At 45.9% G+C, this 26,911-nt stretch overlaps 1 protein-coding gene across 1 annotated transcript in view; it reads right to left on the bottom strand.

Moving 5' to 3' along the window:
- abcc13 (ATP-binding cassette, sub-family C (CFTR/MRP), member 13) overlaps positions 1-26,911 on the bottom strand; it is a 32,338-nt gene continuing 5,427 nt past the window's right edge. Inside the window, exons 6-24 of the mRNA XM_048266947.1 lie at positions 25,601-25,778; positions 23,979-24,227; positions 23,142-23,207; positions 18,160-18,297; positions 16,287-16,433; positions 13,264-13,348; positions 12,539-12,590; positions 11,513-11,573; positions 10,566-10,785; positions 9,953-10,107; positions 9,130-9,285; positions 8,066-8,271; positions 7,571-7,697; positions 6,696-6,797; positions 5,791-5,934; positions 4,381-4,539; positions 3,622-3,788; positions 1,728-1,922; positions 1-1,479 (exon numbers count right to left, since the gene is read on the bottom strand). Of these exons, the coding sequence (XP_048122904.1) occupies positions 1,359-1,479; positions 1,728-1,922; positions 3,622-3,788; positions 4,381-4,539; positions 5,791-5,934; positions 6,696-6,797; positions 7,571-7,697; positions 8,066-8,271; positions 9,130-9,285; positions 9,953-10,107; positions 10,566-10,785; positions 11,513-11,573; positions 12,539-12,590; positions 13,264-13,348; positions 16,287-16,433; positions 18,160-18,297; positions 23,142-23,207; positions 23,979-24,227; positions 25,601-25,778 (2,728 nt within the window). The 3' untranslated portion in view covers positions 1-1,358. The remainder of the gene's footprint in view (positions 1,480-1,727; positions 1,923-3,621; positions 3,789-4,380; positions 4,540-5,790; positions 5,935-6,695; positions 6,798-7,570; positions 7,698-8,065; positions 8,272-9,129; positions 9,286-9,952; positions 10,108-10,565; positions 10,786-11,512; positions 11,574-12,538; positions 12,591-13,263; positions 13,349-16,286; positions 16,434-18,159; positions 18,298-23,141; positions 23,208-23,978; positions 24,228-25,600; positions 25,779-26,911) is intronic.

Here is a 26,911-nt window from a genome sequence, read left to right on the forward strand (position 1 = left end):
TTTTTACAGGAAAATTGAATAATGTGCTTTAATGCTCAGACCAGTTATAAATAAGTTGTAATAAATAACAAACAAAATCATGAATGGTACAGTATATACATTGTAACATATTACATTTGAAGTCTAAAGATAATTTTATACAGTGTATAATAATTTAGCACTTACCATAATATTGCTTGTATAAAACTGAAAACCTTTGGAAAATGTAAAAGATCTGTAGCATTTGAGATTGAGATTTCAAATGAAATGTCTAGTCCAGTGTTTCCCAACCTTTTTTCCTTGAAGGCCCCCTTGGCTGTGTCTAAGAGTGCCCCCTACCCGAACTCCTTCCCACATACACACACAAAAAGAATAAAGCGATTAATTACAAACTTATAAGTTCAGAGGTCAGAGGTAATAAATAGCTACATGAATTTAAATGTGGAAAAATATGTTTTAATTTGGATTATACAGAACTTTGATTATCCAATTGGGTGTGTTATTGGGATTTTATACATTTAATGTGCGCAAATATAATTTTGGTTATCTTACAACCTCAGCCCAGGCAACATTGTGCGGACCCCCTGCAATCTCTATAATATATATATATAATATATATATATATACATATATATAACCTCAGCCCAGGCAGCATTGTGCGGACCCCTTGCACTCTCTGGCGCCCCCTAGTGGGATCTGCGGACTCCAGGTTGGGAACCACTGGACTAGTACTTGCACTGGCACAAGTGCTGCATGGCACCTGACTTTCATCATGTTACTGTTACTGCCTGTCAGAGCGTACAAAAGTCAAATGAAGAAGTATTCAACTGTCATGGCATGAATTTAGGTACATGTGTCCCAACTAGAAAACCACAGTGCAGAGAAGGGCATTTTTATTCATCAGTGATTGTGCTCTTGTGTGTTATAATGTGAAAGCTGCCAAAAAGCTGAATGTACTTCACTCTAAACTAAGAGCATTCAAGGCCTCTTCCTACTGGGAGAATGCCACAAAGACATTCCAGTCCAGCCTCAACAGACCTGAGAGGTGTTAACATGCTTTGAACAGAGACAAACCTTTTTCTTTTAACCTTTCGATTTGAACGTTTTTGTGTAAACATTCCAATTTCAAACTATTCATCCGTGTTGGCACGTGTTCACAACAAAAGCAAAATAAAAAAAAAGCGCCACACATGTTTGTTTTTTTTTTTTTTGCGAATGTGAGCACACCTCGTGCTTCAGTTTGAGGTAGTAGCAGCCAAACAGTGGTGTCCACATGAATCACTTGCTTCTCTTCCAGCTGCCGGAGACTCTGAGCGCATCAGTCTGGGCTCTCGGAGTCAAAGCTGCATTCCTCTGAGTGCATCAGTCTGCTCTTGGAGTCAAGGCTGCGTTCCTTTGAGTGCATCAGTCTGGGCTCTCGGAGTCAAGGCTACGTTCCTCTGGAAGACGTTGGAGGCCGTGTCAAAGTCTACCACTCGGCCCATGTCCAATACCAACACTCTGCAGTCACAGACAGGTACACGACCACATGTATTTGTCATTATCATACATCATTATAAGATACTTTACACATACACAGACAGGTACACCACAACATTTATTTATTTGCGTTTTTGTTTTTGAATGACCAAGGGAGGCAAGAGAAAAACAGTGTACATGATCTCACTATCTTTCAAAGGGTCGTTTACATTTTATGTGTGTGATGTGTAATTTGATATGTTCACGCATCAGTGAGCGAAGCCACTCACCTGTGTTCGTCCATTACAGTGTGCAGATTCTGGGTCAAGGTCAGGACAGTGCACTCGGAGAACTCTGTGTGGATGACCTGCTGGACCAGACATTCTGCCTCGGGCTCCACGGAGGCCAGCGGCTCCTCCACCAGCAGGACACTGGAGCCCCTCAGCAGCGCTCTAGCCACACAGAGCAGCCTCTTTTCACCCTGACTAGGACACAACACACACACTACCCTCATTAGACACAACACACACATTAGCCCTACTGGGACACAACACACACATTACCCTCATTAGACACAACACACACATTACCCTCACTGGGACACAACACACACACACTACCCTCATTAGACACAACACACACATTAGCCTTACTGGGACACAACACACACATTACCCTCATTAGACACAACACACACATTACCCTCATTAGACACAACACACACATTAGCCTTACTGGGACACAACACACACATTACCCTCATTAGACACAACACACACATTACCCTCACTGGGACACAACACACACATTACCCTCATTAGACACAACACACACATTACCCTCACTGGGACACAACACACACATTACCCTCATTAGACACAACACACACACATTACCCTCATTAGACACAACACACACACATTACCCTCACTGGGACACAACACACACATTACCCTCACTGGGACACACACACACATGACCCTCATTAGACACAACACACACATTACCCTCATTAGACACAACACACACATTACCCCCACTGGGACACAACACACACATTACCCTCATTAGACACAACAGACACATTACCCTCACTGGGACACAACACACACATTACCCTCCCTGACGCAACACACACATTACCCTCATTAGACACAACACACACATTACCCTCCCTGACGCAACACACACATTACCCTCATTAGACACAACAGACACATTAGAGTGGACATCAGAATTATAGTGTAAGTAAGTAAGTATTTATATAACACAATTTTCATGCATACAGTATAACACAAAGAGCTTTACACAAAGATATTTTGAAATTATATTATTATGTATTATTCACTATATTTTTATTATTAGTGTTGTTGTTATTATTATTATTATTATTAGTAGTAGTAGTAGTAGTAGTAGTAGTATTATATATTTACTATATTATTATCATTCATTATTTACTGAATTATACATTTATGTTGTTGCATTTACAATATTATATGACTTTTGTCCTTCAGTTTAAAATAACACACTTTAGTTTAATGTATGGTATACTATGGACCATACAATATGGTGCGGTATAAGACACACAGAACAATGCTATTGTATGTAGAGAAACAATCATCTTTTTGCCGTTACATCATCCAAACAATAGAAATAAAATGTCAGAAAAAATGGTTGACAAACATGACGTGCTCTGGATAGGCCCTTTTACACACCTTTGTAGGACAGGTAGAGTATGACGTCTGGCAATCATCGACTAAGCGCTCTTAAAGCGAGCTTTGCGCATTAGATCATTAAATCACTGACTAAGCATTCTTAAAGTGAGCTTTGTTTACAGGGCCTTGAGTGCAGTGCACTGAACTCTGACTAAGGCCCATGTTCCAGAGCACTTTTACTGTTCTTTCTATTTCAGTGGCGTGGGTGCTCACGGTGAGGACATATCGCCTGTGCGATATGTTCTGACACACCCACCCTTTGAGCCAGCTAATTAAGTCGTTGCTCCTGGTTAAAACTTTCACCAAGCCAGTTCACACAAAACACGGGCAAGGACATCCCAACATCTCATCTTTCATTTCCACCCATGGCCATTATCTACAAACTAACCTGCTTGCCCCCCCCCCCCCCCCCCCCTTCAGACAAAACAGGTGACCAGCCTCACCTGACACCTGTGTTTAGGGCTTTTACCTGAGACTGGCAGCGCCATCCTGCATTGGGTGCAGCAGCTGTCCTGGCAGCACTTGCACTGTCTCCTTCAGGTGGCACAGATCCAGTGCCCACCATACCTGGGCGTCAGGAAGCATCCTGGCTGGGTCCAGGTTGGCACGCAGCGAGCCTGAGAACACCACAGGCGCCTAGGCAGGGGAACAGAGCACAACAAAACAACCACATGGCAGGCTGCATGAGAAATGTGAACTGCACACACACACACTGCACCTTCTGTGGCCACACCCTACGGACGAACTTCTGAGCCGTGCCAAGACACACCGCCACATAGCGCCAGCGACACACCCCGCTGTGAATACGTCCTGTCAGCATGTTTTCAGAAGTGCTACAAGTGTGTGAAGCACAAACATTTGCCGTGCGCTACACAAGGAAGGATTCATTGACACAGACTACAAGGTGCATTTGAGATCAAATAACATGCTATGTCAACTCACACCCCTAATCAAAATGACACATACCGGTACTCAGACCTCAGATCTAAAAGAGGAGCCCCTGCCAGTATGTAGAGGCCAAGGCTGCACCAGACATTTGTCTTCTGATTCAATGAAAACAAATATACTGTTCTCACACAATTACACTTTGTACTCAATAATTTGGCAGATACTTTATTCCATCACAAACTGCATAATAAAAAAGGTGTAGAATGTAGCTATACTTCAACTCCCTGAAAGCTGCAAGCATACGTTCGGCCTCCTCTCCTCGCGTCTCGTCTCGTCTCACCTGAGGGATGACATTAATTCGGCGCCGCAGATCCTGCAGGCCCAGACAGGCCACGTCGACTCCGTCAATCAGCAACGTCCCACTAACGTCCTCTAGCGTCCGAAGCAGGCAGCTCACCAATGCCTCCATCCCAGCCCTCTCCCTGCTCAGCACGGCTACCTGCAGGTGGGAATGCAGCCACATTGTGAAAAAGGAGTCCTCTTTTTTCCCCCCACGACTACCTTTGGTAAAACTGCCTTGTGACACACTTGCATGGACTGCAGTCAAACACTCATCTTTACTCTATTCCAAGTTTATGGCTGTGTATGGGTTTATGTCGTATGTATGTGTCTGTATTAAGGTGTTGATTTTAACTGTGATTGGGTTAATGGTACAGACCACCACCACCCCCACATTCCCTATAATGGTTTAGCCCAGACCTAATTGGGTAATTGCCTAGCCTATTTAAAGGCTCATTTCACACGGGAGACACAATAGACTGGAGGACACATGGGAGAGCCAGGGAGCCAGGGCAGTTAAATGTTTGTTTGTTGTCATTTAAAGTTAACCCTTGCTTTTTGTGAGGCAAGGGGAAGGTAGATCCAAAGTTGCAAGGTTGCCTTGCTTGGACAGGGAGCCTAGAAAGGTTAGGTTCCTGGTGCCTAGTTTAATGGCATGGTACATGTTTTGTTTGTCTACTGAAGATCCCCGGATTTCATGTTTGGACTCTAAATTGTGCTTCCTGGATCTGCCTGTTTGTCTATGGACTAAATAAATTATATTTTTGTACAACATGCAGGTGGGAATGCAAACATACAGGTAATGCAGGTACATCTAAACAACATGCAGGTGGGTATGCAGCTACATCTAAACAACATGGCTGTGGAAAATTAGCAAGAAATACGACAATGATGCTTGGCTTTATGTGAAGAAATGCTAGCATATAGCTCACAGATACTAGGGACGAAATTTTAACAGAATGCCAAGGTGTGTTGCACTTGTTCCATTCCAGTGGTTTATTATGCTATGTTGAAGTGGTATATTTTCCAAATTAACAATTTGAGGGTGAAAAGTGTGAAAGAACAGTTTTGGTATGATATATGGTATGTTTGTAGTTCTTTCAATTGTCCAGTTGCTATTAATTCGATACATTGACACATACAGTACAATCACTAAACATAAATACTATATTTTGAGGTACACAAACATAAGTAATCTCTTTCCCTCATTGTGAAACTACCAAGATTTAACATTATTCTCCCGTGGAAATAGACTCTGGAAGAGGACGTGATCATTCAGACCATACTCATGCAGTTACTGGATTGCGCTCAGACCATACTCATGCAGTTACTGGATTGCGCTCAGACCATACTCATGCAGTTACTGGATTGCGCTGAGGTACTGAAGCAAAAGTGAGGCAGTCCACAGCACCTTCTCTCCTCTCTGTATGTGGAAGGACAGTCCCCTGAGCGCTGGTAGGTGGCCGTCTGGACATTTGGTCTCAACGTTTCTGAACTCGATCTCTCCCCTCTGTGGCCAGCCAGGGGGGACTCTGCAGGGCAGCACCCACGGGGCCTGTGGGAAGGTAAGGATTTTCTGTCTGATAAAAGGTACTCCGAGACCATAAATCTGACACAGCAATTCTGAAGGACTCTTATCCTAACAATGGATTATTCCTACCGCTGAAATCAAGAAGACGCCTATGTAGTCACAAAACCCAATCCTCTCCCACCTTTCTTATGCAGCCCTTGCCACTTAATCTACTAAACCCCTTCCCCCCCCCCCCCCATAAATGCACAAATAGGCTGACACCAGACATAATTTCACTGCATTTCTTACTTCCAGTAACTATATGCATGTGACAATAAACTTCCTTGTAAATGGGAACTGCAGATAGGGCTCCTCTTCCTCCCCTTGAGGTCAGTGAGACAAACCAATAGAACATGAACATGCTCGTTCTGTTGTGGGTTCTACAGAGGATACAATAGATATAATGTCCACAGCAGGCCTTGGGCCACTTCAAAAGACGGAACTTACAGAAGGACCAGAGCACACGAATACTGGAACCGGGCTTTAATGGTGCTGGTGAGTGGTGATGTGCTCAACGTCTCGGCGCTCACAGCGTCTTCATCAGAGTCAAAATATATAGAATATCCACTCTTTTGATACCAATAGTGTGATGGCTGTCTCAAGAGCATGATTGATCCAACATAATAAACTGAAGGATGAATACAGAGGATGGCTACGACACACAATGTCTATGGTCATTTTTGCAGGACCTTCATATTGTTTCTGAATTAGTATACAAATGTACCAGTGCACCATTCCCAAAATACCTCTTTCTCCAGATTCGAATATTCAGCCACTTTCCTCACAGACAGCATGCAGTCATGAACATCAGCGGATGCCTTTCTACACTGGTGAAAAACTCCCCGCATCTGCAAAAAATCCAATTTAAATCATACCTGTGGCCTTGTAACATGAATAAGCATCTGCAAAAAATCTTCAAATCATTTTGCTGCTCTTATTTTTTCATTATTATATGTGCCCTCTTATTTACTTATTTGCTTACTTTTTTGTTTACTTGAATGTTATGTTTGTCTGTGGACCTAAATTGGTAAAATATGTCTTGTCTTCACCGTGGGATAGTGAGAAACGTAATTTCGATCTCTTTGTATGTCTGGAACATGTGAAGAAATTGACAATAAAGCTGACTTTGACTTTGACTTTGACTTGACATCTGCAAAAAATCCCTTTTAAATCATACCTGTGGCCCTGTAACATGAATAAGCATCTGCAAAAAATCCCATTTAAATCATACCTGTGGCCCTGTAACATGAATAAGCATCTGCAAAAAATCCAATTTAAATCATACCTGTAGCCTTGTAACATGAATAAGCATCTGCAAAAAATCCCATTTAAATCATACCTGTGGCCCTGTAACATGAATAAGCATCTGCAAAAAATCCCATTTAAATCATACCTGTGTGGCCCTGTAACATGAATAAGCATCTGCAAAAAATCCCATTTAAATCATACCTGTGGCCCTGTAACATGAATAAGCATCTGCAAAAAATCTGATTCAAATACCTGTGGCCCTGTGACATGAATAAACATTGCTGCAGGTCTTGTTTAACACTAGCTACCTACATACACTTTAGTTAAACGTCTTTCCACAAAAAAACTTGACACAAATGCTTGTAGTACTCACCCTCAGTGTGTACAAGAGCGCCAGGCCCACAATCCCAGAATCCACGGTGTCGGCACTGTCCATCAGGATGACAGTGACCAGGAAAACCAGGACCCACAGGATGGCGTCTAACCGCAATGAGACCCAACTGCACCAAAACCAACGAGGTTTTATTATGGCATAAGACAGTAATCAACACAATGTGTATGGTACACACAAAACATCCCACTGCAAACTGTGTTTGTATTCATCTTACATCCACTACAGTGAATGAAGGTGGTGTTTCTGCATACCAGGTGAACATCTTTAATCGCATTTAATCACATAAGGCAAACAGTAAACAGATAGCTGCAGATCTGCTACGTTCTGTAAAGATAAGCTGAGGGTAAATTGACCAGGTAAAAGCAGGCAAAATAACCTTCTAAACAATATGTGAAATTATTTTGAACTAAGAACTAAAGCATTGCTAATGATGAAAGACAGGATGACATGAGCTAACTGAGCTTGGAGTCTAACCTGGCCATTATGATTTTGTTGAAGTGGCACACCAAGTGGTCATGGAGCGTCTGGTGGTGGTCACTCCGATCTTGATAGCTGAAATCTGCAGAGTTGACGGCATCACCATTCTCATCGCGCGGCATCTCTCGAAATAGAGCTTTCACGGAGAGATGAGAGGCGATTTCCAAACACTTCATGCGCCTCAAAACAAATGTGTACTGAGACTAAGAACAGTGTAAAGAGAAATCACAAAGAGCGACACTTAAAAGAGGAAAGGAGAGAGACGTGTAGACAAAAAAGATGAGGTAGAGCAGAGACTTTATAAGAACTCTCTGTAAGGTTAGAACGCCACAAATGCCCAGACAGACCCTTCTCCAAATGCCTGCCGTAATGAAATCTTTTGGCGCCCCCTACTGGCCATAAACTGCAGGCCTAATATTAACCCACAGAAGGGGCCTGTTTCAAACGCGCTGTTTACTTTACTTTAATTGCATTGAGACGGGCCCATAGTTAGATAAATGCCTTCTTATAACCAGCTCAGTCATAAACTGAAAAGTCAGTTGACAGTGAACACAGTGACAGTGTATCCTAATTGTTTAGTGAAATTACTGTGGCACTTCCCTTAAGCCCAGCAGACCCCCACCAAGACAGATATGCCTTACCTGGACCCACACACACACACACACACACACACACACACACACACACATACCTGCCTTACCTGGACCCCCAGACACACACACACACACACCTGCCTTACCTGGACCCACACACACACACGCACACACACCTGCCTTACCTGGACCCACACACACACACACACAATCGGCCTTACCTGGACCCCCACACACACGCACACACACCTGCCTTACCTGGACCCACACACACACACACACACCGGCCTTACCTGGACCCCACACACACACACGCACACACACCTGCCTTACCTGGACCCACACACACACACACACACACACACGGCCTTACCTGGACCCCCCACACACACACCTGCCTTACCTGGACCCACACACAGGCACACACACACACACACACACACACACACACACACACACCTCCCTTACCTGGACCCACACTAGGAGTATGAGAAGAGGACCAGCTGCCAGGATGAAAACGGGTGTTATGACCGAGATGAGAAAAACAACGGCACACATCTCCAGCTGGGAGTGCGCCCAGACGTGCAGGCGCTCAGGGACCTGATGCTCAATCACATACATGTCCTGGACGAGAGGGGGAAGAGACACACGGGCTTCAGTAGGAGTAAGTAACGGGGCAATTCCATGGAAAATTACGTTTTTTGTAACATCCATAACGCCAATAAAATGTGATGGTATGGCATGATGTGAATGATTACATGAAATTTGAGCATTTGCTATTTTTGGCTGAAGAATGTACATGAGAAAAAATGCACAAAAAATGAATGTTACCATTCACATCATACAAATGCCAAGGCATTTCACTGGCGTTATGGATGTGACAAAAAGTCCATTTACATTTGGAAGACACTGTTTTCACTGACAGACACAGAAGATCAACATCATTGTGTTAGCTTTACCACTTTCACCACTTTAAGTCACCACAACTCAGCTCAAAGCCCAGAGCAGATGTAAAATAATATGTATATGTATACATCATTAGGTGGGCTTGCGTAAGACTAGCCCAGATAGTGAGACTGGCTCTCACCCGTGTGAAGGACTGCAGCACGCTCTGGGGCAGAGTGTTAGTGAGACTGACCCGTGTGAAGGACTGCAGCACGCTCTGGGGCGGAGTGTTAGTGAGACTGACCCGTGTGAAGGACTGCAGCACGCTCTGGGGCGGAGTGTTAGTGAGACTGACCCGTGTGAAGGACTGCAGCACGCTCTGGGGCGGAGTGTTAGTGAGACTGACCCGTGTGAAGGACTGCAGCACGCTCTGGGGCGGAGTGTTCCGGAAGAAGTGGAGGGGGAGGTGCAGCACGTCAGACAGGAGCCCACTATGGAGTCCACCTGCGGCCCTTAGAGAACCCTGGGTCAGGAAATGGGCAGCCCCACACACAAGTATGGCTACAACACACACACACACACACACACACACACAAAAAGAGGGAGAGAGAGAGGGGGCAGGAGGAGAAGAGAGAGGAAAACAGATTTTTCACATTAGCTTCCGCCACGCCCCCTTTCATGACACCACAAGTGTCCAGCCCCCTTTCATGACACCACAAGTGTCCAGCCCCCCTTTCATGACACCACAAGTGTCCAACCCCCCTTTCATGACACCACAAGTGTCAGTCTCTTCACTATCCTAGCTGAAAAAGGTAAAAAGACCCAAAAATAGACTTTAAAAAAAGAGAAAACTCTTGTCTTAGACACCCCTCAGAAGCCCCCCACACACACACACACACATCCACCTACACACACACACACACGCACACACACACATCCACCTACACACACACACACACACACACACACACACACACACACACACACACACACACACACACACGTCTGGTATCTCTCACCTTGCAGCAGCCCCAGCACTGCGTACAGAGAGAGGCGTGAGTCCCTCAGCTCCGTCCAGCCCTCGAGACCCTGGACCTCCTTGGCATCGCTGGTCCACAGGCCCAGCAGCGCGTCCTGTCCGACCGACACCAGCACCAGGCCCAGCTGGGCCGCGAGGGCCAGCCCCGCCCAGCCCCAGCCGAAGGCACGCAGGTACCCTCGCATGTCTGCTCCAGATCCCTGGTTTATGGTTTATAAAATATGTGTCACTTGTTAAAGTTTTAACAAGTCCAATTTGTTTTTGTGAAATAGACCTTTTGGGTGAATACCAATAAGAATACATTATACTCTCTCTGAATGTGTATGCCACAAAAACTTGATTAATAGCTTTTATTTTTTATATTTTGCCTTTTATTTGCTTTTATTTGCTTCAATTGCCGAACTAAACCTGCTTTTACTTGGGACAGGCATTTATATGGGTCAGGCCATTAACTAGGAACAATTAATCAGGAAGATGTAGGAACTCATGGACTCAGGAGTTAACACTGCCTGCTTTTCATCCGTGCAAAATGTGTGTTTTACTGTAAGCACTAACGTCTACTCTAACTTTTGTGTGTTTTTGATAAGGTTAAGAGCATTTCTACAAACAGAAAACCCAGACCAGACTTCTAATTGCCTCTATCTGCCCAATCCTGTAGCCACACCAGGACAGTAAAAGAGGCATCTGCATCTATGTGACAGGGACTTGGCTTTTAAACGAGTTTTTATGGTGCTTAATATTTGCTAATATAGTAATAGATTGTAACAGATGGCAACAGATGATTAGGACACGGTGTATAATGAAGTTTTTATGGTATTTAATATTTGATAATATATGGTACTTGATATTTGCTAAATAGTAATAGATATGGACTTTTTGGTGAAGGTAGCAGATGGCAGAAGATCTCAGCTTCTCATTTATACTCACACTGGTGGATGCGCGGTCCATCTCCACTTTGATTTCACTGAGCTGGTCATCTTGGCTGCTCCTAAGTGGGCACACGTAAAGAAACTGAGCTGGTCATCTTGGCTGCTCCTAAGTGGGCACACTGAGCTGGTCATCTTGACTGCCCCTAAGTGGGCACACTGAGCTGGTCATCTTGGCTGCCCCTAAGTGGGCACACTGAGCTGGTCATTTTGGCTGCCCCTAAGTGGGCACACTGAGCTGGTCATCTTGGCTGCCCCTAAGTGGGCACACTGAGCTGGTCATCTTGGCTGCCCCTAAGTGGGCACACTGAGCTGGTCATTTTGGCTGCCCCTAAGTGGGCACACTGAGCTGGTCATCTTGGCTGCCCCTAAGTGGGCACACTGAGCTGGTCATCTTGGCTGCCCCTAAGTGGGCACACGTAAAGACAAAGAGTTGTTTGCTTGTTTGTCCTGGTCTGTGTACGTTCAGCACGGCCAGATCATGGCTCTCTGTCCTGGTCTGTGTACACTCAGCACGGCCAGATCATGGCTCTCTACAGAGGATCAGGGCTAAATGAAAAGCCAGACCCTGCGCTAATGCTCTTAGCATCACTGAGTTTATGCTGAGGATTAAACCATCGTAATTCAGCATCGCTGGCCCTGCTATTCCACGCCACGTCTGGCCTCGTGGGGCTGAATAGTCTCAAGGTCCTGCTGAGGCCTCTCTGTCCAATGAGACGGCTCCGTGCAAGTTATTCGCCCAATCAAAGTGCAGAGATTAGCTTGGCAGCGGACCCAGAGTCATTTCATGAGGTTGCATGTTAGCGCCAACGGCCAGAAAAGCCATGTCATTCCGGTAATCACGTTAGATAATGACCAAACGACCGCCGTGGATCTAGCGGAGAGTTGGCAGGGAGGACCAGCTCTCCAAATTACACAGATGAGAGAGGGATGAGCAAACAATGGCAGCCACAACAGGTGCAGATGTGGAGGGAGAAAGGTCATGACCTCTGTCCAACAGCTGGTTGGAAAAATCCCTTTCACCCACCTGTACAAAGCCTCCGTCAGGCAACTCGACGATAGGCTTAGTTCAGCTCCATCTGCGTACAAGAGGACATCCATGAAAACACACACACACACACACACACACACACACACACACACACACACACAAACACACACACAGACGAACACAAGCACACACAAATGCATGAAATCTCTCTCACACACACATACACATCCAAATGAATTTAATCACATGCACACACAACATACAGGCACGGACAAGCCAGTGAAAATATATGAACACACACTCTCTCTCACACACAGTCACACACACACATACACTCTCACACACTCTCTCTCTCACACACACACCTTTTGCAAACACATACTCACAGAAAGGCAGTAATGAAATAAGCATTAATGCAAAACACACAATTCAGAGACTGGTAATAAAAAAAACTGCTTCTAAATAAGCAGCCTGGAGGTCATGGGTCATGAGTCCAGATTAAGCCATCTGCCATCCATTCACTCCTGCACACAGCATTCACTCCTGCACACAGCATTCACTCCTGCACACAGCATTTAGGCCATTATCATTGTTATGTGTTGGCAGTATGGTGTGACCGTATGCGTTCAGACTGTTGATGTTTGATCCATACCCGTTACAAACCCCTTTGAACCCCTCTTTCCTAATAGTCACGCTAACATAAACCAGTGAGGAGAAATGTTCACGTTACATTGTACATCTTTGGTGATCTTGCATTTTACCTGATGTGGTGCCTGGATGGCAACAGTCTAAGTCTGTGGTCTCAGTGCAAAAGATGCTCTCCAGGTGGCACAGTGAATGCTTCGCCTGCAAGGGGCAGCAGAGTCATTTGCAACAGCTGACTAGAGTGGCAGCATGTAACGTGCGTGCGTGCGTGCGTGTGTGAGCGTGCGTGCGTGTGTGAGCGTGCGTGCATGCGTGTGTGTGAGTGTGCATGTGTGCGTGCATGCGTGTGTGTGTGTGAGTGTGTGTGCGTGCGTGTGTGTGTGTGTGTGTGAGTGTGCGTGCGTGCGTGCGTGCGCGTCGCGTCGCGTCGTCGCGTGCGTGTGTGTATTGTGTGCGCGTCGCGTCGCGTGCGTGCGTGCGTGTGTGTGTGTGAGTGTGCGTGCGTGCGTGAGTGTGTGAGTGTGCATGTGTGCGTGTGTGTGTGTGAGTGAGTGTGCGTGCGTGCGTGCGTGCGAGTGACTACAGTGGCAGCATGTAACACGTTTTAACATCATTTTAACCAGCTCTCTACGTTCTCTAGTCCTGAATAAACAGCTTCTATCAAACCTACAGTATCTTGCTGCAGTCACTGGTCATAGGCATATGTGACTGGCCTGCATTAGCACTGACACATCTAGATTTAGACAGATTTAGACAACCTGTGTAACACTCTTCCAGCTAAACTGAATAGTGTGTTTGTAGTAATGAGTTGGCTGCTGTGTGTGTGTGTGTGTGTGTGTGTGTGTGTGTGTGTGTGTGTGTATATGAGGGGCCGTCTAGGCCTTAATTCATACTTGGTCTTACACACACTATCATAACCTTGCACATACACCACTATACTCATGCACACTCACTATTATAGTCATTTTACATGTATGTATGAGAGGGTATAATTAGTGTATGTGAGAGAGTATAGTAGTGTATGTGAAGGAGTATAGTAGTGAATGTGAGAGAGTATAGTAGTGTATGTGAGAGAGTAAAGAGTATAGTAGTGTATGTGATAGAGTATAGTAGTGTATGTGAGAGAGAATAGTCGTATATGTGAGAGACTATAGTAGTGTATGTGAGAGAGTATAGTAGTGTATGTGAGAGAGTTTGGTAGTGTATGTGAGAGAATATAGTAGTGTATGTGAGAGAGAGTATAGTAGTGTATGCAAGAGAGTATACTAGTGTATGCAAGAGAGTTTAGTAGTGTATGCGAGAGAGTATAATAGTGTATGCGAGAGAGTTTAGTAGTCTATGTGAGAGAGTTTAGTAGTGTATGCGAGAAGGTATAGTAGTGAATGCAAGAGAGTATAGTAGTGAATGTGAGAGAGTATAGTGGTGTATGCGAAAGAGTATAGTAGTATATGTGAGAGAGTATAGTGGTGTGTGTGAGAGAGTTTGCATGAAACGGAAGGGAGTTTGCATGAAACGGAAGGAGTTTGATTTCTCAGTTCCTGATTGGTTTGTCAATGTCACTTCTCTCTAGCTAGCCAATTAAAATCAAGGAAGGGGCAGGACCTACACTGTCAACAATGTTCGTGTAGACCTAGTGGTGGAGGAAAAAATCAACCAAGTATGAATTAAGGCCTAGACGGCCCCTCATATGTGTGTGTGAGTGTGCGTGCGTGCGAGTGACTACAGTGGCAGCATGTAACACGTTTTAACATCATTTTAACCAGCTCTCTACGTTCTTTAGTCCTGAATAAACAGCTTCTATCAAACCTACAGTATCTTGCTGCAGTCACTGGTCATAGGCATATGTGACTGGCCTGCATTAGCACTGACACATCTAGATTTAGACAGATTTAGACAACCTGTGTAACACTCTTCCAGCTAAACTGAATAGTGTGTTTGTAGTAATGAGTTGGCTGCTGTGTGTGTGTGTGTGTGTGTGTGTGTGTGTGTGTGTGGTGTGGGGCCGTCTAGGCCTTAATTCAGACTTGGTCTTACACACACTATCATAACCTTGCACATACACCACTATACTCATGCACACTCACTATTATAATCATTTTACATGTATGTATGAGAGGGTATAGTCGTGTATGTGAGAGAGTATAGTAGTGTATGTGAAGGAGTATAGTAGTGTATGTGAGAGAGTAAAGAGTATAGTAGTGTATGTGAGAGAGAATAGTCGTATATGTGAGAGAGTTTAGTAGTACATGTGAGAGACTATAGTAGTGTATGTGAGAGACTATAGTAGTGTATGTGAGAGAGAATAGTCGTATATGTGAGAGACTATAGTAGTGTATGTGAGAGACTATAGTAGTGTATGTGAGAGAATATAGTAGTGTATGTGAGAGAGTTTGGTAGTGTATGTGAGAGAATATAGTAGTGTATGTGAGAGAGCATAGTAGTGTATGCGAGAGTATACTAGTGTATGCAAAGAGAGTATAGTAGTGTATGCAAGAGAGTTTAGTAGTGTATGGGAGAGAGTATAATAGTGTATCAGAGGAGTTTAGTAGTCTATGTGAGAGAGTTTAGTAGTGTATGAGAGAGAAGGTATAGTAGTAGATGCAAGAGAGTATAGTAGTGAATGTGAGAGTATATAGTGGTGTATCTTGAAGAGTATAGTAGTATATGTGAGAGAGTATAGTGGTGTGTGTGAGAGAGTTTGCATGAAACGGAAGGGAGTTTGCATGAAACGGAAGGAGTTTGATTTCTCAGTTCCTGATTGGTTTGTCAATGTCACTTCTCTCTAGCTAGCCAATTAAAATCAAAGGAAGGGGCAGGACCCACATCAACAATGTTCGTGTAGACCCTAGTGGTGGAGGAAAAAATCAACCAAGTATGAATTAAGGCCTAGACGGCCCCTCATATGTGTGTGTGAGTGTGCGTGCGTGCGTGTGCGTGCGCGTGTGTGTGCGCGTGTCTGTGTGTGCGTGTCTGTGTGTGTGTGTGTGTGAGTGTGCGTGTGTGAGTGTGTGTGTGTGTGTGTGTGTGTGTGTGTGTGCGTGTGTGAGTGTGCGTGTGTGCATGTGTGTGTGTGTGTGTGTGAGTGTGCGTGCGTGCGTGTGTGTGTGTGTGTGCATATGTGTGTGTGTGTGTGTGCTACCTGAGTCAAGATGGGCGAGAGGTTCGGGAGGTGGAACAGTGGCGGGCGCAGTAGCCGGAGGAGCCAGATGGAGGTGAACACTTGTGCTGCGGTGAGAACATTCCCATCATGCATCAGGACAAATGCCCCCAGGCTGGACAGACACACCTGGGAACACAGTGGAGGCATGTTTACTGTAATAACTATCATTACTTCAACATCACATACCACTTAAGGTCTTTTAATTCTTTCACAATGTGGTCCGCTGTGTTTACTTCAGATCAGTGTTTATCATAGTGTGGTCCGTACACCATTAGAAGTCCATGTGTAGATATGGTCAAATATAATGTTTTTTGTATCAGTGTTCCTGTTCCTGCCTATGTGTGTGCTCCACAGTAGCAAATGATGATGATGATGATGATGATGATCTGTTGATGATGAACTGTTTTCAATATTGCATCAACTCGCATGTAAATTTAAACAGTAAAATGTCAAGATCATGGATTGGTAGTTTAAGACTAGGTCAGTTAAAAGAAAATCAAATGAAACCTCTGACACAACAAGCAAGCAAGGAGAAGGCGATGAGAATGATTCAGGAGCTTTGCCATTGAGCACCGTTCATCCTGTTAAGATGGCCGCAGAGACAGCAATGACCATGTTGGCTATGCTATTTGTAAAACGGTCATTTCATTAGGCTGTAATATACAGTTGACCTAAGGCTAAGGATATGAACTAAGGATATGTAGGGAGTTAGGTGTTTTTTTAATTAACTGGGTACCGTGTAAGCGCTAAATGGTGTTACTGTATTATACGGCTCTTCACAATGCTAGTAGAACGCTCCATTGACTTGAATAGGATTTCCCAACGTTCTACGGTAAAATATTTTTATGTAATTACCGCTGCAAACATATAATTACCGCTGTCAATGGCAACGGGTTTTGTGCTACTGATTTAAGTTTTTAATATCACTCCGCAAGTAGTCCGGTCACTTCTTGCATTGGAACTTCATTCAAAAGTGAAAGCAGACGGTTGATCAGCTGTGTTCTAAAGAATGTTTGATTCAAGTTCAGCGTGTGTTGCAAACTATTTGTTTCTCTGCAAAAGCCACCACGAAACGGTAACAAATAAATGTAAAGAGACATATCGTGGACGTGGATTTTCGTTTTGGCAAGTAGCCGTGTAATAAGCGGGATAATGTATAGAACGCCAGTCATTATTGGGAAAATAAGTCCCTTCAGGCTTAAACAAGACTCCTCCGCTGTCGTGGGGTCAGTTAAGCCCTGTCGGGACTTATTTTCCCAATAATGAACGGCGTTCTATACATTATCTCTTACTTATATTGACGCCAAGGGGGATAAATATGAACTTTTCATCGTGTTACTTTTGGTGCTACATGGGGCAACATGTGAGCAATATTACAGGGAAACCACATAACCGGTTCCATGTGTTCCGATTGGAACTTCTCACAAAACTAATGATTAAAGTTCTCAAGAAACTTGAGGGTGTTAGAGGGAGTGTATTGTGTGTGTGTGTGTGTGTGTGTGTGTGAACAACCTACACATTACTCATCTTGCACTGGATCATCTTCCTGAATCTCAATATTCTGATCACAACAAGTCTGGGCAAATTACTGTATCAGTCAGCATCAGTCAGAGGCTACATTCATTGTTTTGCACTTATGATGTCATCACAACTACAAAAATACACGCCTATAAAGTATTTTGATCCAAAATACGAAGCCATTTTCTTCAACTCAAAATACAAATGACAAAATGCTACTTTGTATTTGAAATTAGTATTTTAACTACATCATAATATCATCAATAATCATATAACATAAATACTGCCCATCCCTGAGAGTAGCAAGTAGAGAAATAAGAAAGTGACCGCATACCAGGAAGGGCTCACACACGCGGCTCAGCATAAGAAAGGCCGTCAGATATCCCAGAATGCTTAGCGTCTCCAGCTCTCTCTCTCGTGCCGCTGTCACACGATCCTGGAACCAGGCCTCCCAGGCCAACTGCTTCAGCATCTGCACTCACACACACACACACACACACACACACACACACACACACACACACACACACACACACACACACACACACACAACGCATGCAAGGAGGAGAGATGCACAGAGATGAGAGAATGAGCAAGCATGTCATTCTGATGAGTGACAGCACTGTATTCACACAGGGATGGAGATGCACACGCACACACACACACACACACACACACACACACACACACAAAGACACACGCACACTGCACACACACACACACACACAAAGACACACACACACGCATACACACACACACACACAAAAAGACACACACACCGCACACACACAATAACACACACACCGACACACACACGACGCGACACACGCTTTTTGCACACAATAATACCTATCACACACACACAAGGCAATACACACACACACACACACACATTACGCTACACACACACAAAGACACACACAATATGCACACACACACACACACACACACACAAAGACACACATACACACACACACACAAAGACACACACACACAAACACACACTCACATTGCAGCTGCATACCAGAGTGGAATCATTCTTTCTATGGCTTTGAGTTGTAGAATGGGTGAATGCACAGAGGGCATTCTTTCTGTCTTTGAAAAGCCTCTTATATTGCCATTCATGCCAGCAGAGGTTCTGGCTCCAGTGGTGCTTGGCATAGCCCATGAATCTGGGCACGCCCTCAGTTCTGCCTGCTTGCGCTGGCACCCTTGTGTGACTGCCTACACATTCAACATGAAGAGAACCACTAGTGCTTCCAGTTAGCAGAGAGAAAATGGCAAGCCTCCCAAACAAGCCTCCCAAATGCACTCCGACTGGGGTGAATACGCAAACAGTGAGGAGCGTGTAATCTTTTTTATTTTCAGATGTCTTCTGTATTAAATTTGCATCTATTGTGGATTACAACATCACTGTGTGTGTGTGTGTGTGTGTGTGTGTGTGTGTGTGTGTGTGGGCGCTCTGTGGGGATATAAAAGCATCCCTGACCCCGGGAGGAATGCTAAGTGGGTCAGGCAGGAGGGATTAGAATAGATGGAGCAGAGGCTCAAGTGTAGCGTGGGCTAAGCAAGAGACAGGACCAGCAAGAGACAGGACCAGCATGGGCTAAGCAAGAGACAGGACCAGCAGGACCAGCATGGGGTCAGCAAGAGACAGGACCAGCAAGAGACAGGACCAGCATGGGGTCAGCAAGAGGCAGGACCAGCAAGAGACAGGACCAGCATGGGGTCAGCAAGAGACAGGACCAGCAGGACCAGCAAGAGACAGGACCAGCATGGGGTCAGCAAGAGACAGGACCAGCATGGGGTCAGCAAGAGGCAGGACCAGCAAGAGACAGGACCAGCATGGGGTCAGCAAGAGACAGGACCAGCATGGGGTCAGAAGAGGCAGGACCAGCAAGAGACAAGACCAGCATGGGGTCAGAAGAGGCAGGACCAGCAAGAGACAGGACCAGCATGGGGTCAGAAGAGACAGGACCAGCATGGGGTCATGGAGGCAGGACCCAGGGCTCATGGAGGGGAAACGCATAAGCAGGATATGACCAATGAGACACTACAAGCAGAGGTAGTGATTAAAATAGTAAAGACTGTTAAAATGATACGTAAGATGATTATAGTCACCTCATGTCAATGGTAGTTTTAATGTATGCATTTGCCATTTCATTGTGTTGTGTATTTACAACATAAGTATACTAATAAAGGTCCGCAGTGCAAATTCAGAAATGGTAAAGATGTTTTAAATGTTTAGTGGCAACCTTCTAAATGTAATAATTAACATACAGTAATTTCTGTATTTGTTTGAATACAGATAATTTGCATTCATTCATTTTGAAGAGACAAAGTAGTCATTCCTACATTTGTTTCTAATACAAAACATTTGAATGCAGTTGTTTGGTTGAGAAGCTGTTTGGTTGTTTGGTTAACACACAGATTTTCAAGTGTCAAAGCTTGAGTTGTAACACAGATAGATATTCCGAAGCCCAAACAGCAGCAGAGTGGAGGTGAACAACAACAGCAGAGTGGAGGTGAACAACAGCAGAGTGGAGGTGAATAACAGCAGCAGAGTGGAGGTGAACAACAGCAGAGTGGAGGTGAACAGAATAACAGCAGCAGAGTGGAGGTGAACAGAATAACAGCAGCAGAGTGGAGGTGAACAGAATAACAGCAGCAGAGTGGAGGTGTACAGAATAACAGCAGCAGAGTGGAGGTGAACAACAACAGCAGAGTGGAGGTGAATAACAGCAGCAGAGTGGAGGTGAACAACAGCAGAGTGGAGGTGAATAACAGCAGCAGAGTGGAGGTGAACAGAATAACAGCAGCAGAGTGGAGGTGAATAACAGCAGCAGAGTGGAGGTGAACAGAATAACAGCAGCAGAGTGGAGGTGAATAACAGCAGCAGAGTGGAGGTGAACAGAATAACAGCAGCAGAGTGGAGGTGAACAGAATAACAGCAGCAGAGTGGAGGTGTACAGAATAACAGCAGCAGAGTGGAGGTGAACAGAATAACAACAGCAGAGTGGAGGTGAATAACAGCAGCAGAGTGGAGGTGAACAGAATAACAGCAGCAGAGTGGAGGTGAATAACAGCAGCAGAGTGGAGGTGTACAGAATAACAGCAGCAGAGTGGAGGTGAACAGAATAACAGCAGCAGAGTGGAGGTGAATAACAGCAGCAGAGTGGAGGTGAACAGAATAACAGCAGCAGGTGGAGGTGAATAACAGCAGCAGAGTGGAGGTGTACAGAATAACAGCAGCAGAGTGGAGGTGTACAGAATAACAGCAGCAGAGTGGAGGTGAATAACAGCAGCAGAGTGGAGGTGAACAGAATAACAGCAGCAGAGTGGAGGTGAACAGAATAACAGCAGCAGAGTGGAGGTGAATAACAGCAGCAGAGTGGAGGTGTACAGAATAACAGCAGCAGAGTGGAGGTGAACAGAATAACAGCAGCAGAGTGGAGGTGAACAGAATAACAGCAGCAGAGTGGAGGTGAATAACAGCAGCAGAGTGGAGGTGAATAACAGCAGCAGAGTGGAGGTGAATAACAGCAGCAGAGTGGAGGTGAAGACAGAATAACAGCAGCAGGGGAGGTGAATAACAGCAGCAGAGTGGAGGTGAATAACAGCAGCAGAGTGGAGGTGAACAGAATAACAGCAGCAGGTGGAGGTGAATAACAGCAGCAGAGTGGGTGTGAACAGAATAGCAGCAGCAGAGTGGAGGTGAATAACAGCAGCAGAGTGGAGGTGTACAGAATAACAGCAGCAGAGTGGAGGTGAATAACAGCAGCAGTGGAGGTGTACAGAATAACAGCAGCAGAGTGGAGGTGTACAGAATAACAGCAGCAGAGTGGAGGTGAACAGAATAACAGCAGCAGAGTGGAGGTGTACAGAATAACAGCAGCAGAGTGGAGGTGTACAGAATAACAGCAGCAGAGTGGAGGTGAACAGAATAACAGCAGCAGAGTGGAGGTGAATAACAGCAGCAGAGTGGAGGTGTACAGAATAACAGCAGCAGAGTGGAGGTGAATAACAGCAGCAGAGTGGAGGTGAACAGAATAACAGCAGCAGAGTGGAGGTGAATAACAGCAGCAGAGTGGAGGTGTACAGAATAACAGCAGCAGAGTGGAGGTGAATAACAGCAGCAGTGGAGGTGTACAGAATAACAGCAGCAGAGTGGAGGTGAATAACAGCAGCAGAGTGGAGGTGAACAGAATAACAGCAGCAGAGTGGAGGTGAACAGAATAACAGCAGCAGAGTGGAGGTGAATAACAGCAGCAGAGTGGAGGTGTACAGAATAACAGCAGCAGAGTGGAGGTGAATAACAGCAGCAGAGTGGAGGTGTACAGAATAACAGCAGCAGAGTGGAGGTGAACAGAATAACAGCAGCAGAGTGGAGGTGTACAGAATAACAGCAGCAGAGTGGAGGTGTACAGAATAACAGCAGCAGAGTGGAGGTGAACAGAATAACAGCAGCAGAGTGGAGGTGAATAACAGCAGCAGAGTGGAGGTGAACAGAATAACAGCAGCAGAGTGGAGGTGAATAACAGCAGCAGAGTGGAGGTGAATAACAGCAGCAGAGTGGAGGTGAACAGAATAACAGCAGCAGAGTGGAGGTGAACAGAATAACAGCAGCAGAGTGGAGGTGAATAACAGCAGCAGAGTGGAGGTGAACAGAATAACAGCAGAGTGGAAATAGAATAGCAGCAGAGTGGAGGTGAATAACAGCAGCAGAGTGGAGGTGAACAGAATAACAGCAGCAGAGTGGAGGTGAATAACAGCAGCAGAGTGGAGGTGTACAGAATAACAGCAGCAGAGTGGAGGTGAATAACAGCAGCAGAGTGGAGGTGAACAGAATAACAGCAGCAGAGTGGAGGTGAACAGAATAACAGCAGCAGAGTGGAGGTGAATAACAGCAGCAGAGTGGAGGTGTACAGAATAACAGCAGCAGAGTGGAGGTGAATAACAGCAGCAGAGTGGAGGTGTACAGAATAACAGCAGCAGAGTGGAGGTGAACAGAATAACAACAGCAGAGTGGAGGTGTACAGAATAACAGCAGCAGAGTGGAGGTGAACAGAATAACAGCAGCAGAGTGGAGGTGAATAACAGCAGCAGAGTGGAGGTGAACAGAATAACAGCAGCAGAGTGGAGGTGAATAACAGCAGCAGAGTGGAGGTGAATAACAGCAGCAGAGTGGAGGTGAACAGAATAACAGCAGCAGAGTGGAGGTGAACAGAATAACAGCAGCAGAGTGGAGGTGAACAGAATAACAGCAGCAGAGTGGAGGTGTACAGAATAACAGCAGCAGCAGCTGCAGACACAAACCTTGATCTCCGCCAGCATCTCTGTCAGCAGCGCCTCCCTGTCCTCTCTCACTGTCATCTGACTCCTCTGGAGACAGCAGAGCAGCACAGGTGTTAATGTTTACATGCCATGCACTGGCGCACATCCAATTACACCCCCCAAATTTAAAACCTTACACAGGCACCGGCCCATCATGTTTTGTAGGATCTGGCATCTAAACCAAAAAAGATAAATAGAAAAATGACCGTCCTTCGGCCAATGTGCTGTGACACAGCAGAAATTACTCCCCCCCCCTAAACACACACACACCATCACCACCCCCATAAAAATACAATTTAGTCCCCCCAAACACACACACACCATCACCAGTTTAGTCCTCCACCCGTCACCTCTCCTCTCTACCACCTCATCCCAGCCCACCCGCCCCCATCTCCTCCTCTCCTGTCCTCCTCCTCACCCCCCCTCCATCACCACTCCTCCTCTCCTGTCCTCCTCCTCCACCCCTCCTCTCCCCAGCCCTCTCCTCTCCATTATCTTCATCCCACTCCTCCTCTCCTCCCCCCCCCTCTCTTCCTCCTCTCCTCCACCCCTCCTCCTTACCTCCTCCTCTCCCACCCCACCCCTCTCCCCTTTGCCCCACCCTCCTCTCCTCTACCCCCCTCTCCTCCACCCCCTCTCCTCCACCCCTCCTCCTCTCCTCCACCCCCCTCCCCATGGCTCTGCTTCTCACTGACCTTCAGCTGGCTGGCCCTGCGCTCCACTGACCTTCAGCTGGCTGGCCCTGCGCTCTACTGACCTTCAGCTGGCTGGCCCTGCGCTCTACTGACCTTCAGCTGGCTGGCCCTGCGCTCCACTGACCTTCAGCTGGCTGGCCCTGCGCTCCGCTGCTGAGTTGAGCGGTATGAGCAGCAGCAGCCCGGTGAGGCCCACCAGGGCGGCGGGGCCCAGCTCCCGCCAAAGCAGGCCCAGGCACAGTGCCACGCGCAGGGGGCAGGACAGCAGCAGGGGCAGGGTGCCCACCAGACCTGCCACCCTCTCAATGTCCCCCGACAGGTGGGCGGCCACGCCAGCACCCTGGTGATGAGAATGACTGGAAACACATGAGAGCTGTTGTTTGTTGTTGTTGATGTTGTTTTGAATGTGGAGGAATGGAGGCAGTGAGCAGATTGAGATGAATTGAAGGGAGGGAGTGAGTTGAGTTGAGTTGAGTTGAGTTGAGTGGTGGGTGAGTGTGTAAGTGGTGGGTGAGTGAGTGGTGGGTGAGGTGACACAAGAGAGAAGAACAGAGGGTTATTTTAGACGAGTGGAAAAGCGGCCGATATCATCATGCATTACAATGGCAGGCTGTCAGATTAAACTCTCGCCTCAGTCATGCTTTGTGATCTCACTGCACTCAACATCAGTGGCCTCATACGCAAAGCAAGAAAACCGTCTTGACAGAAAAGGGACAGTGAGAAGGTAGACTGACACGCGTCCACTCACTCTCTTAGGAGAAGATACATGTGTCCACTCTCTTAGGAGAAGATACACGTGTCCACTCACTCTCTTAGGAGAAGATACACGTGTCCACTCTCTTAGGAGAAGATACACGTGTCCACTCACTCTCTTAGGAGAAGATACACGTGTCCACTCTCTTAGGAGAAGATACACGTGTCCACTCTCTTAGGAGAAGATACACGTGTCCACTCACTCTCTTAGGAGAAGATACACGTGTCCACTCACTCTCTTAGGAGAAGATACACGCGTCCACTCTCTCTCTTAGGAGAAGATACACGCGTCCACTCTCTCTTAGGAGAAGATACACGTGTCCACTCTCTTAGGAGAAGATACACGTGTCCACTCACTCTCTTAGGGGAAGATACTGAACCCGAGATATCCGTCCTTCGGCTGAGACGTTCAACTGAGCACCTGACTCATTGTGGTCATTAAAGATCCCATGGCACTTATCGCAAAGAGTAGGGGGTTCCCCGGTGTCCTGGCTAAATTCCCAATTTGGCTCATTTAATCTGGCCCTGTAATCATCCCCCAGTGTAATTGGCTCATTCACTCCCTCACTCAACACCTCCACCCAGCGTTCTGGTACATAATGGCTGCCACGCTTCATCCAGGCGGGTGCTACTGGTTAGGGCTTCGGACTTGTAACCGGAGGGATGCCGGTCCGAACCCCGACCAGTAGGAGCGGCTGAAGTGCTCTTGAGCAAGGCACCTAAACCCTCACTGCTCCCCGAGCGCCGCTGTAGCAGGCAACTCACTGTGTCAGGATTAGTGTGTGCTTCACCTCACTGTGTGTTCACTGTTCACTGTGTGCTGTGTGTGTTTCACTAATTCACGGATTGGGATAAATGCAGAGCCCAAATTTCCCTCACAGGATCAAAAGACTATATATATACTTATACTTATACACATTGGTGGTGGTTAGAGAGATTCCCTCTTCACAAGTTGTTGTAGTTGTTGTGAGCAAGACAGCGTTTGCGACGCACCTTTCTGTATAGCATCCCAGTCAGTGCAACTTGGACCTTAGCCTCGGTCATCCCACTGTGTTTCTCACAGAGCTGCTCAACAAGAGATTGGCAAACGACGATGCCAACCAGTGCCAGCATGTATGTGCGCCCTTGCCAGTCGTACACTGCCTGGTTCTCAATGAAGAGGATTATCCATCTGCAGGAATTAGATGCGAAGAGAAATAGAATAAAAAGAGATTAATATTGAAAAGTTTAGATACATACATCTGGACTTCTGAATTAGCATTGGATCAGTGAGTAGGTGTAATTAGCTATGCAGTATCACTGTAAACGGGTTGACACTTCACATTTCACACTGGTCTAAACACTAAGCCTGGGGACTCGTACCACTGGCTCCGTATATGTCTGTCCTTGTCTCATTGCAGCACCTTTTTTTTATCAAAGTCACCAGATGCCTCTGAAGCCCTTGGCTGACTGCATCATTGACAACTCTAGTCAAGGACGGAATAAGAGTATGCTTTGAGGGAGACACTAGAGGACATTTCCTCAGGGTAAAAACAGGAACAAATGAGGAAAGTCTGCATGCACACCCACCCCCCACCCCATCTCCCAAAACAACTCTTGTAGATGGGGATGTTTTAGGGATTCCTCAGCTCAGGTGTCAGGTGAGATCAGCAGTCTCATACCTGAGGAGGAGTCGATAGGGGTTGATGGGGGAGGCTTTGATATCACTGCTCTGAACACCAGTGAGTAAGGGTTGTTAAAGCAAGTAGTTATTTATTCTAAAATAACAGCTTCAATCTCATTTGGATGCTACACACACTTACATGCCGAGTCTGATATTGCCGATGCACACTTGAAACTGGTATTGAACTATGTAACGTTGTTGTCGTGGGTGGGAGAGTAACCGTTTTTATCAGGTTTTAGACTAATTGGGTAATATCCCCTTAGCGCTAAATGGGTACCTAAATGCTCAGGTGTCTGATCGCTTTAAAGGGAAACCAGGATTAGCTATATTTCCCCCTCTGCTGGATAAATTGTGCATTATGCTATTTCAAACTGTGGAAAAAGGTAACGATAAAGCATGGATTTGTTTACAAGCTAGCGAATGGTCAGCATAAGTTTGGTAGAACTATGTGGATGTTACAAGGTAAGAAACACGATTTAAAACGAGTTTCTTGTTTCTCACTTCTCTTTCCGGGACGGTAGTCTCAATGTTGCAAGGTTGGTTTTCCGCCTGGGGACGCTAGGGGCAGCGGGGAAAGTCACCATTTTCACCGGAACAGGTCATTTAACCATCCAAATGATTTCTAAACGGGTTTATTACGT

The sequence above is a fragment of the Alosa alosa genome, chromosome 16 (genome assembly GCF_017589495.1).
Source record: "Alosa alosa isolate M-15738 ecotype Scorff River chromosome 16, AALO_Geno_1.1, whole genome shotgun sequence".
In the NCBI taxonomy this organism is placed as follows: domain Eukaryota; kingdom Metazoa; phylum Chordata; class Actinopteri; order Clupeiformes; family Clupeidae; genus Alosa; species Alosa alosa.